Genomic DNA, 17,586 nt, shown 5'->3' with positions numbered 1-17,586 from the left:
AACTTCTTCTTTTGGCCTCATATCTCAAGGTATGCCTGAGGAATTTCTTAATACATTGTAAGAGCAAGAATTACATCCCTTTCATTAGTAAAAAGAAGTATTTGCTTTTTACAAGTAGCTTTTCACAGTTCGGCAACTTCCATGCTAAGTTTTGTTTTGTTAGAGGATAAGCACAGGTAAAGCTGATTGCCCAATTTTCTTTACTAAATGAACCAGTTTCTCAGGCAGGTGGAATTGATGCCAATAAGTCATTCAGCTGGCTTTCATGCCTAAGGCAGGATTAAAATAAACAGTCTCCTAGGCCAGTCTCCTAGTCTTCCTGCTGGCTCAGGAATTCTGGGAGTTGAAGTCCACGAGTCATAAAAGAGCCAAGGTTGCCTATCCCTGTCCTAGGCCAACACCTTCACCATTACACCAAATTGGCTCTTACACAATAATTATGATCCTGTTCATATTTCAGCATTCTTTCTTGCATTTATAGGTTGTAATGGTATGTGGGTATGACCTTGAGGGAGGAGGAGAAGAAATGCTGCCAAGAGCTATATCAGATAAAAGCTGCTTAACAGTCAGAGAAAGAAACTCAGGAAGAACCTACCCTAAATTGATTAGGCTGTTAAAAAAAAAAAAACAGTAGGAGATTTGTACTTTTAGAATTGCAAGATTCTGTTAATATAGCCGTACAATAAAGTATAAGTAGTTTGTCTGCTCATGTTTCCTATCTGGTTTGCCCAGGAGGACTGACTGACTGACCTTGCGAGTGCCTCATTTAGTCACAGTTAAGATGGCAATGTTTATTACCCTCATATGTTTGAAAAGCAAAAGAAAGCTGAAATAATATCATCAGCACAGTCACTGTTTCTCTTAATGACCAAGTTACCAGTCCCAATTGTGTAGTCCGAAGCATATCAATACTATCATAATAATTTCATAGTAGTTTTGCATGCCTTTATTTTTATAGTCCAGAGAGTAGCTAAAGAGCTATCATAGGTAGTCCTCAACTTACAATCTTTCATTTAACAGCCATTCAAAGTTACAATGATGCTGAAAAAGTGACTTATGACCAGTTTTCACACTTATGACCAGATTGTCACAGCATCTTCATGGACAAGTTATGTAAATTCAGGTGCTTGTCAACTAACATGTATTTACAACGACTGCAGTAGCCTGTATGATCACCATTTGTGACTTTTCTAGATTAGGGCTTTTCAACCAGTGGTACTGGTGGTACATTGGCACCTGGCAGGTGGTATGCATATGATGGGTTGAACAGCACTGTAAAAAAAACTGTAAAAGTGGATCAGGTGAAGCGGTGGCAGTGCCGCAAAGGCTTGTGGGAAAGTCAGCTGGAACTGCGCGACCCAATGTCTGGGTCCTGCTGAGAGCCCAGGATTGGCGCGTGCAGCTCCAGCTGATTGGTGGCGGCCTTGGGGGTGGCAGGCAGCCTCATGCAATCTTCAGGCAGAGATTCAGCTGGAGCTGCGCAAGGCATTGCCTGGGTCCTGCTGAGGGGGAAAGAAGAGCGGATATAAAGGAGAGAGAGAAGAGAGGATATAAAGGGGGGAGGGAGAAAATTTGTTAAATGAGTTTTGCCCCATTTTATGCCACAGTTGTTAAGTGAATCACTGCAGTTGTTAAATTAGTAACATGGTTGTTAAGTGAATCTGGTTTCCCCCTGACTTTGCTTGTCAGAAGGCTGCAAAAGGGAACCACATGACCCCCGAACAATGTGACCATCATAAATATGAATCTGTTGCCCAGCATCTGAATCTAAATCACATCACCATGAGGATGCTGCAACAGTCATAAATGTGAAAAATTATCATGTCACTTTTTTCAATGCCGTTATAACTTTGAACAATCACTAAGCGAACTGTTGTAAATCAAGGACTACCTGTACTTTATCACTTTTTTCTGGGTCATCAGGTTTTTGACACCTTGCTAGGCAACCAGTGTTACTCAAATATTGCCATATTCTAAAATACAATCGGTGAAAAGATCTAGAATGTCTTTACACACAGTTTCTTATGTCCCAGTTTGCTTTCTCATAAATATGATGACCTGGAAAAACACAGCTGTAAAAAAGTGGGGATCTAGGAGTAGCTAAGTTTAAATGGTACATTTAAGAAGGAAAGGCCATTGTCCCCACAGTCATACTTTATTTTACAGTGGGTGAATTAGATATAGTTTATGTTTTTCAGTTAATGATTACCACTAGGTGCTTTTGATAACCCAATATAAACAGGCCAGGTTAATCAGTTGTAGGAACAAAGACCTTATTCTCAGATTTTAATTTATAAAGTGGCATTTAGAAGAGCTTGGATCCCAAGCAAACAAACAGAAATAGCAAGAAGAGAAATTGAGAATTGTGAGAAAAGCACTGGAGAAAAGTGAGTTTGGAGTTTTTTGTCAAAACTTGCCTACTATTTGGGGAACCACTTTTTTCATGGGAAGAGCTTTTGTGGTGCAGATTGAGTGACTGATCTAATGTACGGTACAGCCAATAGCTACTCCACTGAAAAGATCATATGGTAGTTAATCTCAGGGTGCTCATATTTCAGAGTGAAAGAAACATTCAGTAACTGAGTGGGAGGACAGCTGTTAATGTATCCCAATATCTCAATCTCACTGGGGAGGTTTCATCACTTAACTAAACAAACTAGATAGTTCATTGCTCCATTTTATTTACCTGGTATTGTTTTGCAATCTGTTGTTAATGTTAAACTGAAAGCCAGCTGAAGTATTCATTGCAAACAGAATGGCAGTATTAAAAAGTTTGAAGTGTTTAGGAAAGATGCTTCTTCGCTTCTTCCCCTCCCCTCTCCCCACACCTTCTGAGAGGAAAGCAGCTCTCAAGCTTAAAAAAAAAATGTAATTAAAATCAGTAATAAACTCCAATAGAAAGAGTTAATGTTGTACAAGCCATTCAGTATCTTGCTCTGTAGAGTATTGTTCAGAAACAGAAAAGGCGTGCTTAGTCTTGATCTTAGAGATCAAGGAAAATTGGTCATTTGAGGCCATGGAAATTGAGGGATGAGGCCTATGGAGATGCAATAATAGCAGGGTTAAGTATCTTTCAGAATAGTCATGTCTGAGAATGAGATCATTACCTCAGAAGACAAGGAAATCTCTCTTTCCTCGGGGCTATACATAAGTTGAACAGAACGTGATAGTAGTTAAAGGGCCATAAAGGAAGCTATTTGGACAAGAATGCTTTGTTCAGCAATAATGCCATCAATAATCTTTACTGCATGAAAAGTGTGGGAGGGAATCTGCTGAGAAGACTGTTGCATAGCAGAGATACAGGACTCCTCATTTATATTCCAGTTATTTCCGGTACCCTTTAAATATTAAAATTGGACCTCCAGGCCTCTTTCTGGATTTTAGAAAACATGAAGCTGTGAGGTGAATCCCAATCTTTCCTCATCAGGATGAGATTAAAAATGATCAAATGTTACAAATATTACCAAATGGGAATAGATTCTCAGTTTTACAACATTAACTGCAGAGATGGATTTAAGCTTTTCCAGGTATGACCTGCAATTTCTTATTACAAATGATTTTTTGAGAAGCTAAATTTTTCTGGGGAGAATTGATAATCCAGAACCCATTTGTCCTCCTGTTAATCTGCTTATTTATGGCGCTAAACTTCAAATGAAGCAGAAAGAGATGATATGGAAGCAAGCATAAAAGCAAAACAGGCGGAAATAGACTGATGCTCTGGAATACATTGAAAATAAATGGGAACAAAATTGAACTTCATTAATCACCTCACTCTTTAAAATGTTGGAAACAAAGGAACTGTATCTCACAGTCACTTAAGCTCCCCTAATATTAGGACTAAAAGAACTAGAATTTCGATAGGAATACCATTATCTCAGCCAACTCATGAAATATTGCCAACTTGGAAAAAAAACTCTGAAGTAGATCTTAAGATAGAAATTATCCAATTATCCTTAACTCTATTCCAAGTAAAATTTTGTTTAGAAAACTACACAAAATGCCAGCTTCCTAATCAACCAAACAAACCAAAACTACCAATCACAGAAAAATAGACGGGACAGATCCTGTTAGCTTGAAATTTGCTTTTCACACAGGATCAAAGCAAAAGGATGATTTCATCATTGCCCAAAGTCAAGAGTCATTTAGGAGCACAGTACTTGAATCAATATGGTCAAAAACATTCTGGAACAACATGTCCTGTTTGTGCATCATAAGCAAACTTTCATATATCAGAAAAACAAATAATGTTATCTTGAATATCTAACATAGATAACAAAACCATGGTACCCTTGAACATTTTGGGTGAAAGTACAAGAAGATCATTTATTCTCAAGGCTTTTTTTTTTTTTGTCATAGAATGCACCAGAACAGAGTTCCAGCATCTTTTTTCGACAGATTTTCCAGAGTTGCGTTCTTTTCCTATTGTTTCCCTTCCTATCCTCATTTTTTTTTTTAAAGTGCCCCACTGGCAGTACTGTGCAAGCGGGATCCCCTCTGGCATTTTCTGCCTTCTCTAGGAGGAACCATGAGATGCTGGAGCACCACAGTCAGAGCGTGGTTTGATTGCCTGGGTCGGACCCAGTGGTGGGATTCAGCTGGTTCGCAACACTTCGGCAGAACCAGTAGCTAATTTTTTGTTGGCCAGGCCCAGAATGGACTTCTGGAAGCAGCATCCATGCAAAGAACTGGTTGTTCACATATTTGAATCCCACCACTGGTCGGACCAATGGTGGCGGTGGGAGACACAAAAGCATGGAGGCCATCTTTCATGAGAGGGTGAGTGAGCCTTTTTCCTTCCCTTACAGAAGGTGGGGTGTGAGGTTAAAAAGAGGCGAAGCGAGAGGAAAGAAAGGTGGCTGGCATGGGAGCTTGCCTGACAGCGAAACTGCTGTTTCGGTTCCTTGGGTAGTTCAAAGGCTGGGATGTCTACGAAAATCTCTTTTTAGTCTTTTATACTTTATATTCAAACTGCAGAGGGGAAGAATAAGAATAAAGCCAATGTCTTGTGATTTGGAGATATTATTATTATTAATAATATATATTATGTATTGGTCAGATGTAAAGGTAGATCTACATACAGTATGAGGCTTAATCAGATCTATTTATTAAATTATTAACCTAAAGGTAAATTTGAAGTAATCTGTTCACTGACAAAGTTTCAACTTTAATTTGTTTCAAGTCAATATCCATATTAAACTCCAAATGTAAATTTTTCCACCTTGTCGGGCGACTTCTTAAAAATAATTCAATCTTTTACAAGCAACCAAATTTTGTTTTATTGGGCCAATTTCATTTCACATAGAAAGCTGACATTTCCACTCATTAAACTTAATGGGTATGCCAGTGGTAAATGTCCCAAAAGATTAATAAAATGCCTTCTTATAATTCAAAGCCACACAGTGCATGGTAACATTAATAGTATTAACTTACCTTGAACAAAATCCTAGTGTTTTAGATACACTAAAAATTGAAGGGTTTTTTTTCCAACTACAAAGGTAAACCTTGTAGGGTAGGCAAGGCGGGTTGTATAACGCGTGTGAGTTCCGACATTTTTTTTTTTTTTTACAAAAAAAGCACTGCTTATTCTTACCTAAAAAGTGTTTGTTTTAGCTGAATGGGATATTATTCCAAATAATTTCCAAAATATACACTTTTCCAAAGAAGGTTTTTGTGTCCTATTCCTGTGATCTACTCTTAAATTGTTTGGTTTGGCAGATGGGGAAGTGAGTCGTTCTGTGCTAATTTTGGGAAATACAGGAGTTTGCCTGAAATGTGTTTGGGAATGTTGTTTTTAAGGAATGTTTGAAACTTTTTTCATCAATACTATTTATTGTATGTGACTGTGAATTTTGTTAGTTTGGCTAGATCACGGTTGTCAAACTCAATTTCATTGAGGGCCGCATCAGCATTGCGGTTGCCCTCAGGGGGCCGGGTGGGTGTGGCCAGGGTGCGTGGAGCCTACTGGATGAGCATGGATGGAGTGGGTGTGGCCTACTGGGCGGGCATGGCCAGCTCTACATCATTCGCATCAAGGGTTCCTGTCGGGGCCTGGGCAGGAGTGGGACAGATCTGAGGGTCTCTGGCAGAAGGGGGTGGAACCAGGGCGAGTGCCAAGGCATGGTCCACTGGAGGAGCCTCACTGTTCCTCTCAGGCCACGCAGGGAGGGGGGCTGATGGAGCTAAGACTGAATGCATTTCAGCATAGATGGCCACCACAAAATTGTACATTGGCTCCCGGCTGGCCTGGGCCAGAGCCAAGGCAGAGGGAGCCGTTCCCTCACTGTTTCCAGGATGGCTTCGTGGACCACATGAAACCATTTCGCGGGCCGCATCCGGCCCCCGGGCCTTGTGTTTGACATGTCTGGGCTAGATGGACCGTTTTTAGACAGCAGGGATTTTTACTGAGAATATAGTTTCCTGGTGGAAGCTTAATTCTTTTGGCATTAAAGCCCTCAGATGCACTATGTGTCTGGTGAGATTCATTAGTCTGGCTGGATAGGAGGTAATATTTTCAACTGCTTCCTAAAATACTGATTTTGGTCTGAAACTGTAACTGAAATTTGCACTCTTTTGGAGTCTCTGCTTTCTTGGTGCATGTAACCGGCGAGTTTTATCTGTTTTACAGAAAGTGTTTTAAGCAATTCTGCCTTGTTTTGGGTACAGTATATTTTAAGGCATTTAAGGGTTAAAAGAAAGCATTATTTATTTAACCACTCTGTAAAGTGATTGTGCAGAAAACAGTAACAAATAGAATACTGTACTTTGCTGTTCCCGTTTCTTTCTAAAATTGCTTGTTCCAGTCTATTAAATTCCACTCCAACTTTTATATCACCCTGAGAATTAGTTCGAGTCAAATGGGGCGGATCCAGCTCCTTATTTTCCAAAATCTTCTCTGGTTCTTCTTCTTTAAGGTGCTGTTTGCTCCAGAGAAGAGTGTGGAAAGGAGTTCCGAGTTCTGCTCAAAGTTTATTTATTTTTTTTCCTTAGCCGTCAGCTGGCAGAGCAAGCCTTTATTCTGGAAAAGTTTGGAACTGAAAGGTATTGTATTTGTTGTGGGTTGGAGAGAAAGAATTGCACTCTCCATTCCGGTTGAGAGAAAAGAAGGTGGCTGTGTGAAGCTGATTCTGTAATCAGGCAAATCCAGAGGCTCACTTTGAGGAGGAGCAGCTGGAAGATGGGGGGGGGGGGCACGCAAAATCCTGACAAGCTTTGCCTTCTCCTCCCCTCTTCTGCTCCATGGGAGGGAGTTAGCTTAAAGGAAAGTTTGTTTAGCTGTCTAAACAAACATTCATAGTGTTTGTGGAAGTTCATAGTGAACTGCAAAATCATCAAGTTTGGAATTGCCTATGGAAAGAGGATCTCACACAAGTGTGTATCCAAAGCTACTTATTGTTCCTTTTCCTGCCTGCTGGTTTTAACAACATTTTAATAATCTTGCAAACTGATCTGTGGCATAAACCAGTTGATGCCAATAATTTCAAAGTAGGAAATTGTAGATGTGTGTTCACAAAAGATATCCACAGTTGGTTAAATGAGATGCATTTCAATTGATGTCACCCCCCTCCCCAAAACTTAGGAGCATTTATGAAATCCTCCAATTGGTTCTAGTGTTGGGTTCTCGGATTAAGAAGTGTCTGAACAAGTTAATGAAACAGGCACCTCTGAAATACTTCAGCATTGCAACATAGGACTGGCAGAGCAGTGTAGATGACACCTTGACCACAGATTGAGGACCAGCATGGTTTGAGAGGGGAGAGATAAGGAGACTGAAGAAGTCCCAAATTTATATGATTAGGAGCCTGACTTTCCCCAGGTACTGGCAGCTATGGTCCACCTCAGTGTCACTCCTGAAGTCTCCCTTGCTGACTCGCCAGTGAAGATTTATGCCTCTGGTCTGGCGCCTGCCCAGCTTGTGACCCTACATGCATCACTGACAGATGAAAGGGGAGTGAAGTATACAGCCAGAGCCTTTTACCAAGCCAATCAGAATGGAGAAGTAGATGTGGCAGAGGCCTCTGCTCTGGGAGGCAACTATACAGGTGTGTGGTCCATGGGCCTCTTCTACACTCTAAAGGCTGAGAAGATGTTCCACAGGCTGCTCAAACGTGATGTGACAGGCAGCCCCTTCTATGTTCAGATTAGTCTCTTTAATTCTACTGTGATTGTGCCCTTGCCCACGCATGAACCACTGGCTACTTCCACTGTGGAACGATGGTACGCAGCCCCCGGAGTGGAACGCATCCCAATTAAGTCTGGCCGGGTCCGGGGAGCCCTCTTCTTGCCTCCAGGTAAGGAAACTGAATTCTGTTTTCTTTTCCACTTCCCTTTATTGCCTCAACCTCTTGCATGCAACGGATGGTGCCTCCAAATGTATTTAGGGTGTTAGTGCCTAGACTGCCTAGCCAGCATGGAAGCAGTGTTGATTTGTGCTTTGATGAGCACAAATGAGCAATCTCATAATTTGTTAGCCCTTTGAGATCAGCCAGACCAGGAAACCATTTTCACAAGTTTGTCTGGATCTATATTTTATCGATAAATGCCATATCTTCCCAAATTTCCTGTTTCCTGGTACCCCTAGCAGTTCCCACACTGATTTCTAATATTAAAATTCCTGAAGTATCCATCTGCTATTGCTAGATTGAAAGATCTGATCTCCTTCTCCACATCTGCGTCTCTGCTTTGGACAGAGATTGGCTGTTCTGTGTACAGTAGTGGCCACAATTGTGGAAACCTTTTGGGAAAAGTCTATTTTTGAGGTTTGATGGGTAATAACATCACTTTTTTTTAGTAGTACCATAAAATTATATATCAATCGAAAGATAATTTAATCAAGAATGTAATGCAACAGTGTGTTATGTGATCGCTATCAAGTTGGTTGGATTTTTTTTCCCTTTCATTTAGTGAGCTTGTAAAATGTAATAAAATTAAAATAATGGTGCAAAGATTTGACTGGTTGCCCAGAAAGCGATGTAAAATAGTATTGTTAAGTGAACAAGGCTACAGTTGTAAAGAAATTAGAAGAAAAATTGGTGGAAACTTAACCAAAGGTGGCATTTCTACTGCACACTTTTCCCAAAAGGTTTCCACAATTTTGGCCACTACTGAATATGAACACAAACTGTTTTCTTTTATCCAAGTTGGATCATAGTACTGATAAAAGAGACCATGTGCCCATGCACAATTCTTAGTAAAGATTTCAACAGTTTTTGAAAAAGGGGCATATAAAAAGTAGAAAGGCATGTCATGTCAGAAGGAAGGGAACAAATAGGTCACCCAGATTTGCACAGATGTTGTTGGGAAAGCTAAAGCTGAGAATCAGCTGAAGTTAGGGAAAGATGCTAAGAACAAGAAAAGGCTACTTGTCATCATTACGTCCAAAGAAAAAACAATAATTTGTAAATGAGCTATGAGAATTAGACATTTCATTCTTTGGCCTAGTCTTTCCTGAGAAGCAGATAAGCACTCCATGGGACAGAAACATAGTCAGGGAACACTTATTGGCTTTAAAGGAATCTTTAAACCAAATCTTTTGGCCTAGGTGATTCCTGGAGCACTGAAAGAACTTGCTGATGATCTGGTCAAATCATTATCTTTGGAATATTTTAGGGAATGTGAAATAGCAAACGACAAGAAATACTTGAAGCTTACTTATTTGCAGTAGTACTAATTCACAGTATTCGTGTACCGCCCCAGTTATGAGAGTCTGTTACTACTCACCACTATAAGTTAGCATGGATCAGACTAAGCTTTACTTTCTATTAACTTCTTTCATAGATTATGGAAATACTATAGATACAACATTCTATAATCAAAATTTCATCAATGCATTTGACAAAGTATCTATGACAGCAGGTTGGATGATTGTGGTTGAGTGACATGTCAGTTAGGACAGGGGTCTCCAACCTCCGGTCCGTGGACCAGTACAGGGCCACGTCATGCCAGCAACCAGTCTGCACAAACAAGCAAAGCCCCATCTGTGGGATGCAGGCAGCACACAAAACCACACAGCCTCCGGTCTGTGGAAAAACCTCTCTCCACGGAACTGGTCCCTGATGCCCAAAAGGTTGGGGACCTCTGAGTTAGGATATATAGTGATCCGAAAATCATATTCAGGTGCTCATTTAATCATGATTTTTTGTGAAACTAAAGTGAGATACTGAATTCAGTGCTGAAAACTTCAGCCTGGGTCTGACACAATGCAAACTTTTTTTATTAATGTCTTTGATGATGGGGTACAGGGAATGCTCTTCAGATCTGCATATGACCCAAAATTAGCTGAAATAGCTGATGCCTAGCCTAGAAGATACAGATAAAATTGAACATGGATGTAATAGCTTAGAGAAATGGAACAAAAGGACAGAAATAAATGGAGACAACGAAAAGTCCTTCATGCATCTCACAAATAAGATGTGAGATGCATAGCTTGCTAACAGTACCTATGAAAAAGATTTTGCAAGAGTAGCCGAGTGAAAATTAAATTAGGCTCAGCAGTATGACATCGCTACAAAAAAAAAAAAGCAAATGCAGTTCTAGGCATCATTAAAAGCATTGTTCCCAAATCAGAGAAAGTAATGTATTTGACAAAAGGGATATTACTCTTTTTTTATTTCTTCACTGATCCTTGTTTTTTCTCCCTCTCTGCCTCACCAGGCTCTGGGCCATTTCCAGGACTGATTGACCTATTTGGTGGAGCTGGAGGACTAATCGAATTTCGAGCTGGCTTATTGGCTAGTAAAGGCTTTGCAGTTCTGGCTTTGGCTTTCTTTGCATATGATGATTTACCACAGACTCTGGAAGTAGTAGATCTGGAGTATTTTGAGGAAGCATGCAGACTGCTCTTGAAAAATCCTAAGGTGTGCATGAGATTATATCTTTTCTTAAACTTCTTGTTGACACTCAGGAAGATCCTAGAGTTTATTCTCTATTTGTTATGCAGAATACTTCATACAAACTAGCATGCTATGCACCTGCCAGATATGCAAGCTAAAGGGATTTTGGGCCTGACAAAGCACAGCACAGATCAGTAGCATCCTTCCTGAGGGCAGAAGGATGAGAGTAGCGCTGCATTGCCACCTTTTATATGTGCGTTGTGATACATTGCTGACCCCTCAATGCTGCAATGCTCTTTTGTCATTTTGTGGACACACCCATTATATCCACCCTCTCAGTTTTCATTAAAGCATACAATTTTTTTCCTTAGGCTTCCTTATGTGTAGCTGAAAAACATGCAAAAATATGCAATTAAGAGTCATGCTTAAAAGTGCACTGCTTTAATAAAAGCAGCAACATTTTTTTCAGGCTTCCTTCCTTCTGTCTGTCACATTTCTTGTCTTGTATTGGCTGGCTGGCAGAAAGAGAAGGTGACCAAGTTCATTTTGAATGTGTAAATCTGCAATAATATAACATGTGCATTAGTATGTCGTTTTTTTATAACTTTGATATCACCCCTCATTGCTTTAAGGAAGAAACTGATTGAAACTTTTGTATGTCTCTCTGTATTTGCTCCTCCAGGTAAGAGGTCCAGGACTTGGAATTATTGGTTTATCCAAAGGAGCAGAAATTGCATTGGCCATGAGTACCTTCTTAAAGGAAGTAGTGGCTTCAGTGTGCATCAATGGTCCAACAATATTGAGTACACCACTTCATTTTCATGATGTCAGTATCCCTGGAGCTTCCTACTCAAGTGAGAAGATTCTCATTAATGAAATGGGATTGGCAACCATTTTCGATTGCGTGGAACATCCTCTGGATGAAAAATATGAAGTGTCTACCATTCCTGTGGAAAAGGCCCAAGGGCACATCCTCTTTGTGGTGGGGGAAGCTGACCAAAGCTTCAATAGCAGGGCGTTTGCTGAAGCAGCCCTGGCTCGAGCGAAGAAACATGGGAAAAATCATTGTAGTCTGTTGTTTTATCCAGGGGCTGGACATCTGATAGAACCCCCTGGATCTCCAGTTTGCTTTGCCTACCCACTTCGGTTTTCTCCCTTGCCAATCCAATGGGGAGGGGAAGTGAAGCCTCATGCTAAAGCCCAGGAGCACTCCTGGAATGAGATCCTGAATTTTTTTAAGTTTCATCTTGGGCCACTTCAGAATAGCAGTTTATGATAAAAGAAAGGCCAGATTGTTTAGCTTCCTTTAGAATTATGGAGTTGGATGGAGCCACTGAATTCCAATCTTCTACCCTGCGCAGAGGTTAAAGTTAAGACAACTCCTTTAGATGAAGGGGAGTCCTCTAGCTCTTCCACTGATTAGATCCATTGTTGAACTGCTGCTTGGTGTTAGTAAATTTTTCAGAACATTCAAACAGAGTCTGCCTCACTGTTTAGATGTCCCACAGTCTGAGAAGAAAACAGATGTTAGCATTCTCTGTGGGCTTCTTAATGAATGCTACTATATTCTTCCTTCCGTTCTTTGTTTTTCATAAAGCTACACGCATCAAGATTCTTCATTCTGCCTTCAGAGAACTTACTTGCCATTCTCTGAAACTACAACAGTTTCTGTGAATTCTTAAAGGATGAAACATCTCCTCCTGAGATTTGGAATTTATATTTCTTCTGGTGCAAAGGAAATTACATTTGCCCTTTCTTTTTCTATAATCACAGTGCGATGTCATAGTTTTCAATCAACAACTATTCTAAGCTGTTTTTTGTTTGTTTTTTGAGATACTAGTGTCAAATCGAATATCTTTGATCCCATAAGTATGCATCTGAATTCTGCTTTCTAAATGCTTAATTTCACTTTCGGTTCTCTTAATTATTTTTTACCACCAGTTTATTTACCTATCTAGATAATTCAGGATTTTATTTCTATTCAGCTCTCAAGCAATTTTATGTCATCTGAAAATTTGGCAGTAATCATAACCAAAAAAAAGACCATTCACAGGGTTTACTGATCCATAGTTTGTTTGATCCATAGTTTGTTGGATAAGCCATTGCTGCCTGATTAACATAAAATGCCAATCACCCATAGAATACAAAACGTCATGCTTTTTTGGTTCACAAACCATCATACACATAATGTGATTTGCTTGGATTTGTCTTAATGTGATGTGGGAACTCATTGCCAGCCCCAAGGAACCAAGAAGGACACAAGGAACTACTTCAGAGTATTTAGAGTGTTCCACTATCTGGTCAGAACCAGTGATGGGATTCAGCCAGTTCGCAACACTTCGGCAGAACCGTTAGCTAATTTTTTGTTGCCCAGACCCAGAATGGACTTCCGGAAGTGGCACCCACACAGAGAACTGGTTGTTCACGTATTTGAATCCCACCACTGGTCAGAACCTATCCTTCCATCCCATCCCACCTCCACCCCCTGCCATCACAATTGATGACATTTCTTGGATGAGAAACAAAACGTTTTGGTCATTCTTCCTCAAGGAAAAAACAGTCCAACTGCTTTTTGAAAAAGCACCTTTGAGATAACTATGACCTGGATGATTGAGAATCTCTACAGGCATTGAGCTATTTCGGAGTGCTTTCTTTACTATTGTTCACTGTTGTTTCTGTCAATAGACAGACATCTTTCCAGACTACAGCACTTCTCTGTGTGACTATTAGATTTATCCTGTGTGAATTACTAGGGAGAGTCTGCCTTTGCCCTTTTCCTACATACTAAAGATTCAGACATGTTGTCTCTTTGCTCTCTCCTGGGATTCTGGACTACATTCTACCATCCTCAGACTAGATGAGAATATCCTTATGACATTTTGTGGATTCTGTAAAGTACATATCAGAAATATAACTTTGTAGTAAAGGGCAGGTTTCTATTTGTCGTGTGCTTCCATAAGATTGATTGGTATTTCAATCAACTATAAAGTGCTCAACTATAAAATGAAGTCAATAATGTTTTTTTTTCCTATTCCTATCCCAAAGAAATCTTCAACTATCGCTAGGCTAACCCACTTACTATATAAATAACAAAAAAGGCTTCTCAACCAAAACCAAAGTTAACTGTTCATATCTTATATTAAATTATGAGAGTTCATTTTGTTGCGTGGAAGCCAAATATAGTTGGACCTGATTGTTACCCAGATGGAAATCTCTAATGAAAAGTTTTGGAAACAGGGCATACCTCATTTTGAGGCAAACAGACACCAAATACAAAAAATCAATCATATTGAGTGTCAAAAAAATAAACTGACCATTGTCACACAAATGTGGAGTGCAATGGATGACTTCTGGAAATGTGTTGAAGTCTTCTCTTTCTCCCAGACCTGCATATATACAAAAACTGGTGTCAAGAAAACCTGGGGTTATCAATGAAATGTGGTTGGTCAGTTGCTGTAAGTTATTCTGAAGGATCTGATTTACAACTGGACGTACCAGTCATTAAGCAGGTCATCACATGACCAACTTGATTTTATAACTGTTTTTGAAGTGGTTGTTAAGTGAACCCATTGGAAGTAAATCCCAGTTTCCTGCAAAAAGTGTCATAAAGTGTACTCACGTGACCACTGGATGCTGCAAACAACTATAAAAACAGGCCACAAATATAGGCCAGTTGTGAATGGGGGACAGCCATTGGAACTTAAAATCCAGGTCATAAGTACCTATTTTTAGGTCTGTTGTAAATTTGAATGGTCAGTAAGCACTACCTGTAGGGTTACCTATAGGCTAAACAAAATTTTAAAAAACACCAGAGAATACAGCAATGGTGAATGCTTCTATTATTATTGCCAAGAAAATTAATGAAATGTCCTTTATGTCATTGGCAGTCAAGATCAACTCAAAGGAGTCTTTATTTTTTTATAGGTCAAATGTTTTTATTTTGTTTTCTACCCTTTGATTCTTTTGCACAATGAACTTTAAAATATCAAGATAAGGCAGTCAGTTTTGAAAACACGATTATAAGTATCATGATTAGGAAAAAAGAAAGGTACAAGAGTGGAAGATGAATAGGGATATTTGGATAGATGTCTTTAGAAAAAAAATAATTGTAGAATTAAGATAATAACTATAGTTGTTTTAAGGAATCACAGCATTATTATCTTAATTCTATAATTTATTTAGGTGCCCAGAAAGACAAATTACAGATAGCTGTGAGGATGAAAAGCTTAAACATAAAAGTTGGTGAAGGTATTATTTCAGTTATCTGAAAGTGAAAATTCATCCTATTATAGGTTTGTTAAAGAGATAATGTGCACAAGTCAGAAGCTTCAGTTCTTGCCTTAGAGTGCAAAAAAAAAAAAAAAAAAAAAAACCCTCTGTGAAGCAATGAGGGTCAGCTCTATCACTCCCCCGGTGTCCCACAAAACTAAGTCAGTGGCTGCTTGACTCTGCTCATTAATAGTCTAGGGAAGTATAGTCTAATAATGGAAAACATAATACAGTTTAGCTGTTACTGGCTTGCTAGAGCAGTATCTTTTTTTCACCAGTTGGCAGCAGTGAGAATCAGAAGAGAGAAGCAACTTTGTTTGGGTGGGTGAGAAAGATCTGATTTAGCCCACTGCTAGTGAGTGAAGCGGAGTCAAATATCCTGGTTAAAGGCAGATTGGGAACTTCAGGGAGCTCTTGCTGAGCGCACTTCAAGACTGGACAGTGCTATGGACAATGCCAGAGACACCACAGGGCTAAACTGACCAGATTCGGACTGAGAGAAGTATGCCCATCTGATTGTAAACTCTTGAATATTCATTGATAATTGCCCAATCATATTAAGCGGGAAACACTAAAAAGGATTAAACCCACAAGTAAGACACCGTTAACTTCACAAGAGGTCTCAGGTAGTCTTATTTATGACTACACAAGACAGGAGGATTTTGGTGGCAGGAAAGACATCATATTAAGTGCCAGATTTTAAAACCAAACACTGGACAAGTTTATATTTTTCCCAGGAGAATTCCATCACATCCTTTGACAAATTCATTCTCTGTATTTAGGCTTTTGTGATAAATGTTTGGATCAGGATTAAGTATTTCCATTTTCCCTGGGTTATGTTTGCATGACTTTTCAAGCTTCCGTGAATTATTTTTAACCTTGTCTATTACATTTCTCTCCTTATCCACCCAGGTAAGAGGTCCAAGAGCTGGAGTCATTGGCTTGTCCAAAGGAGCTGAAATTGCATTAGCCATGGGAACCTTCTTAGAAGAAATAGCAGCTGCAGTGTGCATCAATGGTGCCACAAGTATGAATGGTGCACCCCTCCATTTTCGCGATATCAACATACCTGCTGTTCCCTACTCGGCAGAGGCAGTTCTCATCAATGAAATAGGATTGATGTCCAGTTTCAATGTGATGGGAGATCCTCTAGATTCAGTTCATGAAGTCTCTACCATTCCTGTGGAAAAAGCCCAGGGTCACATTCTCCTTGTGGTAGGAGAAGCTGACCAAGGCGTGAACAGTAAGATGTTTGCTGAAGCGGCTTTGAGCCGCGCAAAGAAGTATGGGAAAACTAACTGTAGGTTATTATCTTACCCTAAGGCTGGACATATGATAGAACCACCTGGATCCCCAACTTGCTTCATCTCTTCTATCCGGGGTAGTCCTATATCCACAATATGGGGAGGGGAGATGAAGTCTCATGCCAAAGCTGAGGAACATTTCTGGAAAGAGGTCCTGAAATTTTTTGAGCTCCATCTTAGCCCAGCTAAGAAGGAAGTGCAGGTTGCATAGGTTCTTTATGAAATAAACCCTACTCACAAGATAGAAATTGGGTTCTCATAATGCATGTTTCATAAAGATAATTAGATAGTAAGAATCATATATGATGATAAGACTCTGGAAATGCAAAAAAGATTAGTGTTGTTGTCTTGTTTGGTCTATTGTGACTTTCAGAGTACTTCTATAATTTCTCTTTCAAATAAAATAATGAGTTAATGATAAATATGTTGACTTTGAAATGAATCCTTTGTGTACAAAAATCTCCATAAATTCTCAGTGTTGCATCCATTGTTGTAAAGAGCTTGTTTCATAAGCAGCTCTTATCTGTAAGATTCCTAATTAATCTCAGGAGGGAATAAGGGAGTGTACAGGGATGATTGATTTCTTCTTTATGATGTAATGGCTCTGTTGTCTGATTTTCATTGGCTAACAATGTTTATAAAGCAATGCTACCAACTTTCTAAAGTGTGGCACTTCTGGACGTAACTCTGCGTTCCAGATCGTTGGCCACCCAGCTGCTTGATTTGATCAAATAAAGTGCTGCTTGATCAAGAAGTCTCCGCTTGGGTTATCTGATTAGATTGACATAGTAACTCAAGTTCAAGTAAGGGACTGGGACCTTACATTTCAATACCCCAACTCCTTCCCCCCCTCCCAATAAACCACATTATGGCTTAATGGGATCCTTAAACCTAATCACAGATAGGAAAAGTAGTAACCACCATCACCACCACTGCATCCGCCATCAGCATTGCCATCTCCAGTTGCTCCTCCACTTGCTCAAGGCTGAAAGCAGAGGGCTAAGTAGTATATAGGTAGTCCTCAACTTACAACTATTCATTTAGTGACCAATTCAAGTTAAAACAGCAATGAAAAAAGGGACGTATGACAGTTTTTCAGACTTACAAACATCGTAGCATCTCCATAGTCATGTGATCGAAATTCAGACACTTGGCAACTGGCATGTATTTATGGTGGTTGGGGT

At 39.7% G+C, this 17,586-nt stretch overlaps 1 protein-coding gene across 5 annotated transcripts; it reads left to right on the top strand.

The window, feature by feature from the left end:
- Window positions 1–2,266: 2,266 nt before the first annotated feature.
- On the top strand, window positions 2,267–17,156 carry LOC120308320 (acyl-coenzyme A amino acid N-acyltransferase 2-like). 5 transcript variants are annotated; one of them, XM_039344238.1, is made up of 5 exons: window positions 2,293–2,387; window positions 6,912–7,038; window positions 7,814–8,288; window positions 10,651–10,853; window positions 16,011–17,156. In XM_039344238.1, exons 3-5 carry the CDS (start codon window positions 7,826–7,828, stop codon window positions 16,611–16,613), a joined length of 1,269 nt encoding a protein of 422 aa, XP_039200172.1. In that variant the 5' UTR covers window positions 2,293–2,387; window positions 6,912–7,038; window positions 7,814–7,825; the 3' UTR covers window positions 16,614–17,156. The 5 variants fall into 5 exon arrangements, with proteins under 5 accessions (XP_039200173.1, XP_039200172.1, XP_039200174.1 ...); XM_039344241.1 differs by lacking the exon at window positions 2,293–2,387 and adding an exon at window positions 11,512–11,683 and having other exon boundaries at window positions 6,551–7,038; window positions 16,011–16,206; XM_039344239.1 differs by lacking the exon at window positions 6,912–7,038 and having other exon boundaries at window positions 2,267–2,387.
- The last annotated feature ends 430 nt before the right edge of the window (window positions 17,157–17,586 follow it).

Source organism: Crotalus tigris, unplaced genomic scaffold (genome assembly GCF_016545835.1).
Source record: "Crotalus tigris isolate CLP2741 ecotype Arizona unplaced genomic scaffold, ASM1654583v1 scf7180000017899.1852299, whole genome shotgun sequence".
In the NCBI taxonomy this organism is placed as follows: domain Eukaryota; kingdom Metazoa; phylum Chordata; class Lepidosauria; order Squamata; family Viperidae; genus Crotalus; species Crotalus tigris.
Note: the sequence above shows the minus strand (reverse complement) of the source record. Positions and strands in the feature narration are given on the sequence as shown.

What these genes read in the sequence shown, in the direction of transcription:
- LOC120308320 (XM_039344239.1), top strand. Translation starts at nt 7,826, where the DNA reads ATGGTCCACCTCAGTGTCACTCCTGAAGTCTCCCTTGCTGACTCGCCA. An exon ending in AGCCCTCTTCTTGCCTCCAG is followed by an intron (nt 8,289 to 10,650) that starts GTAAGGAAACTG and finishes CTGCCTCACCAG; the next exon opens with GCTCTGGGCCATTTCCAGGA. An exon ending in TGCTCTTGAAAAATCCTAAG is followed by an intron (nt 10,854 to 16,010) that starts GTGTGCATGAGA and finishes TTATCCACCCAG; the next exon opens with GTAAGAGGTCCAAGAGCTGG.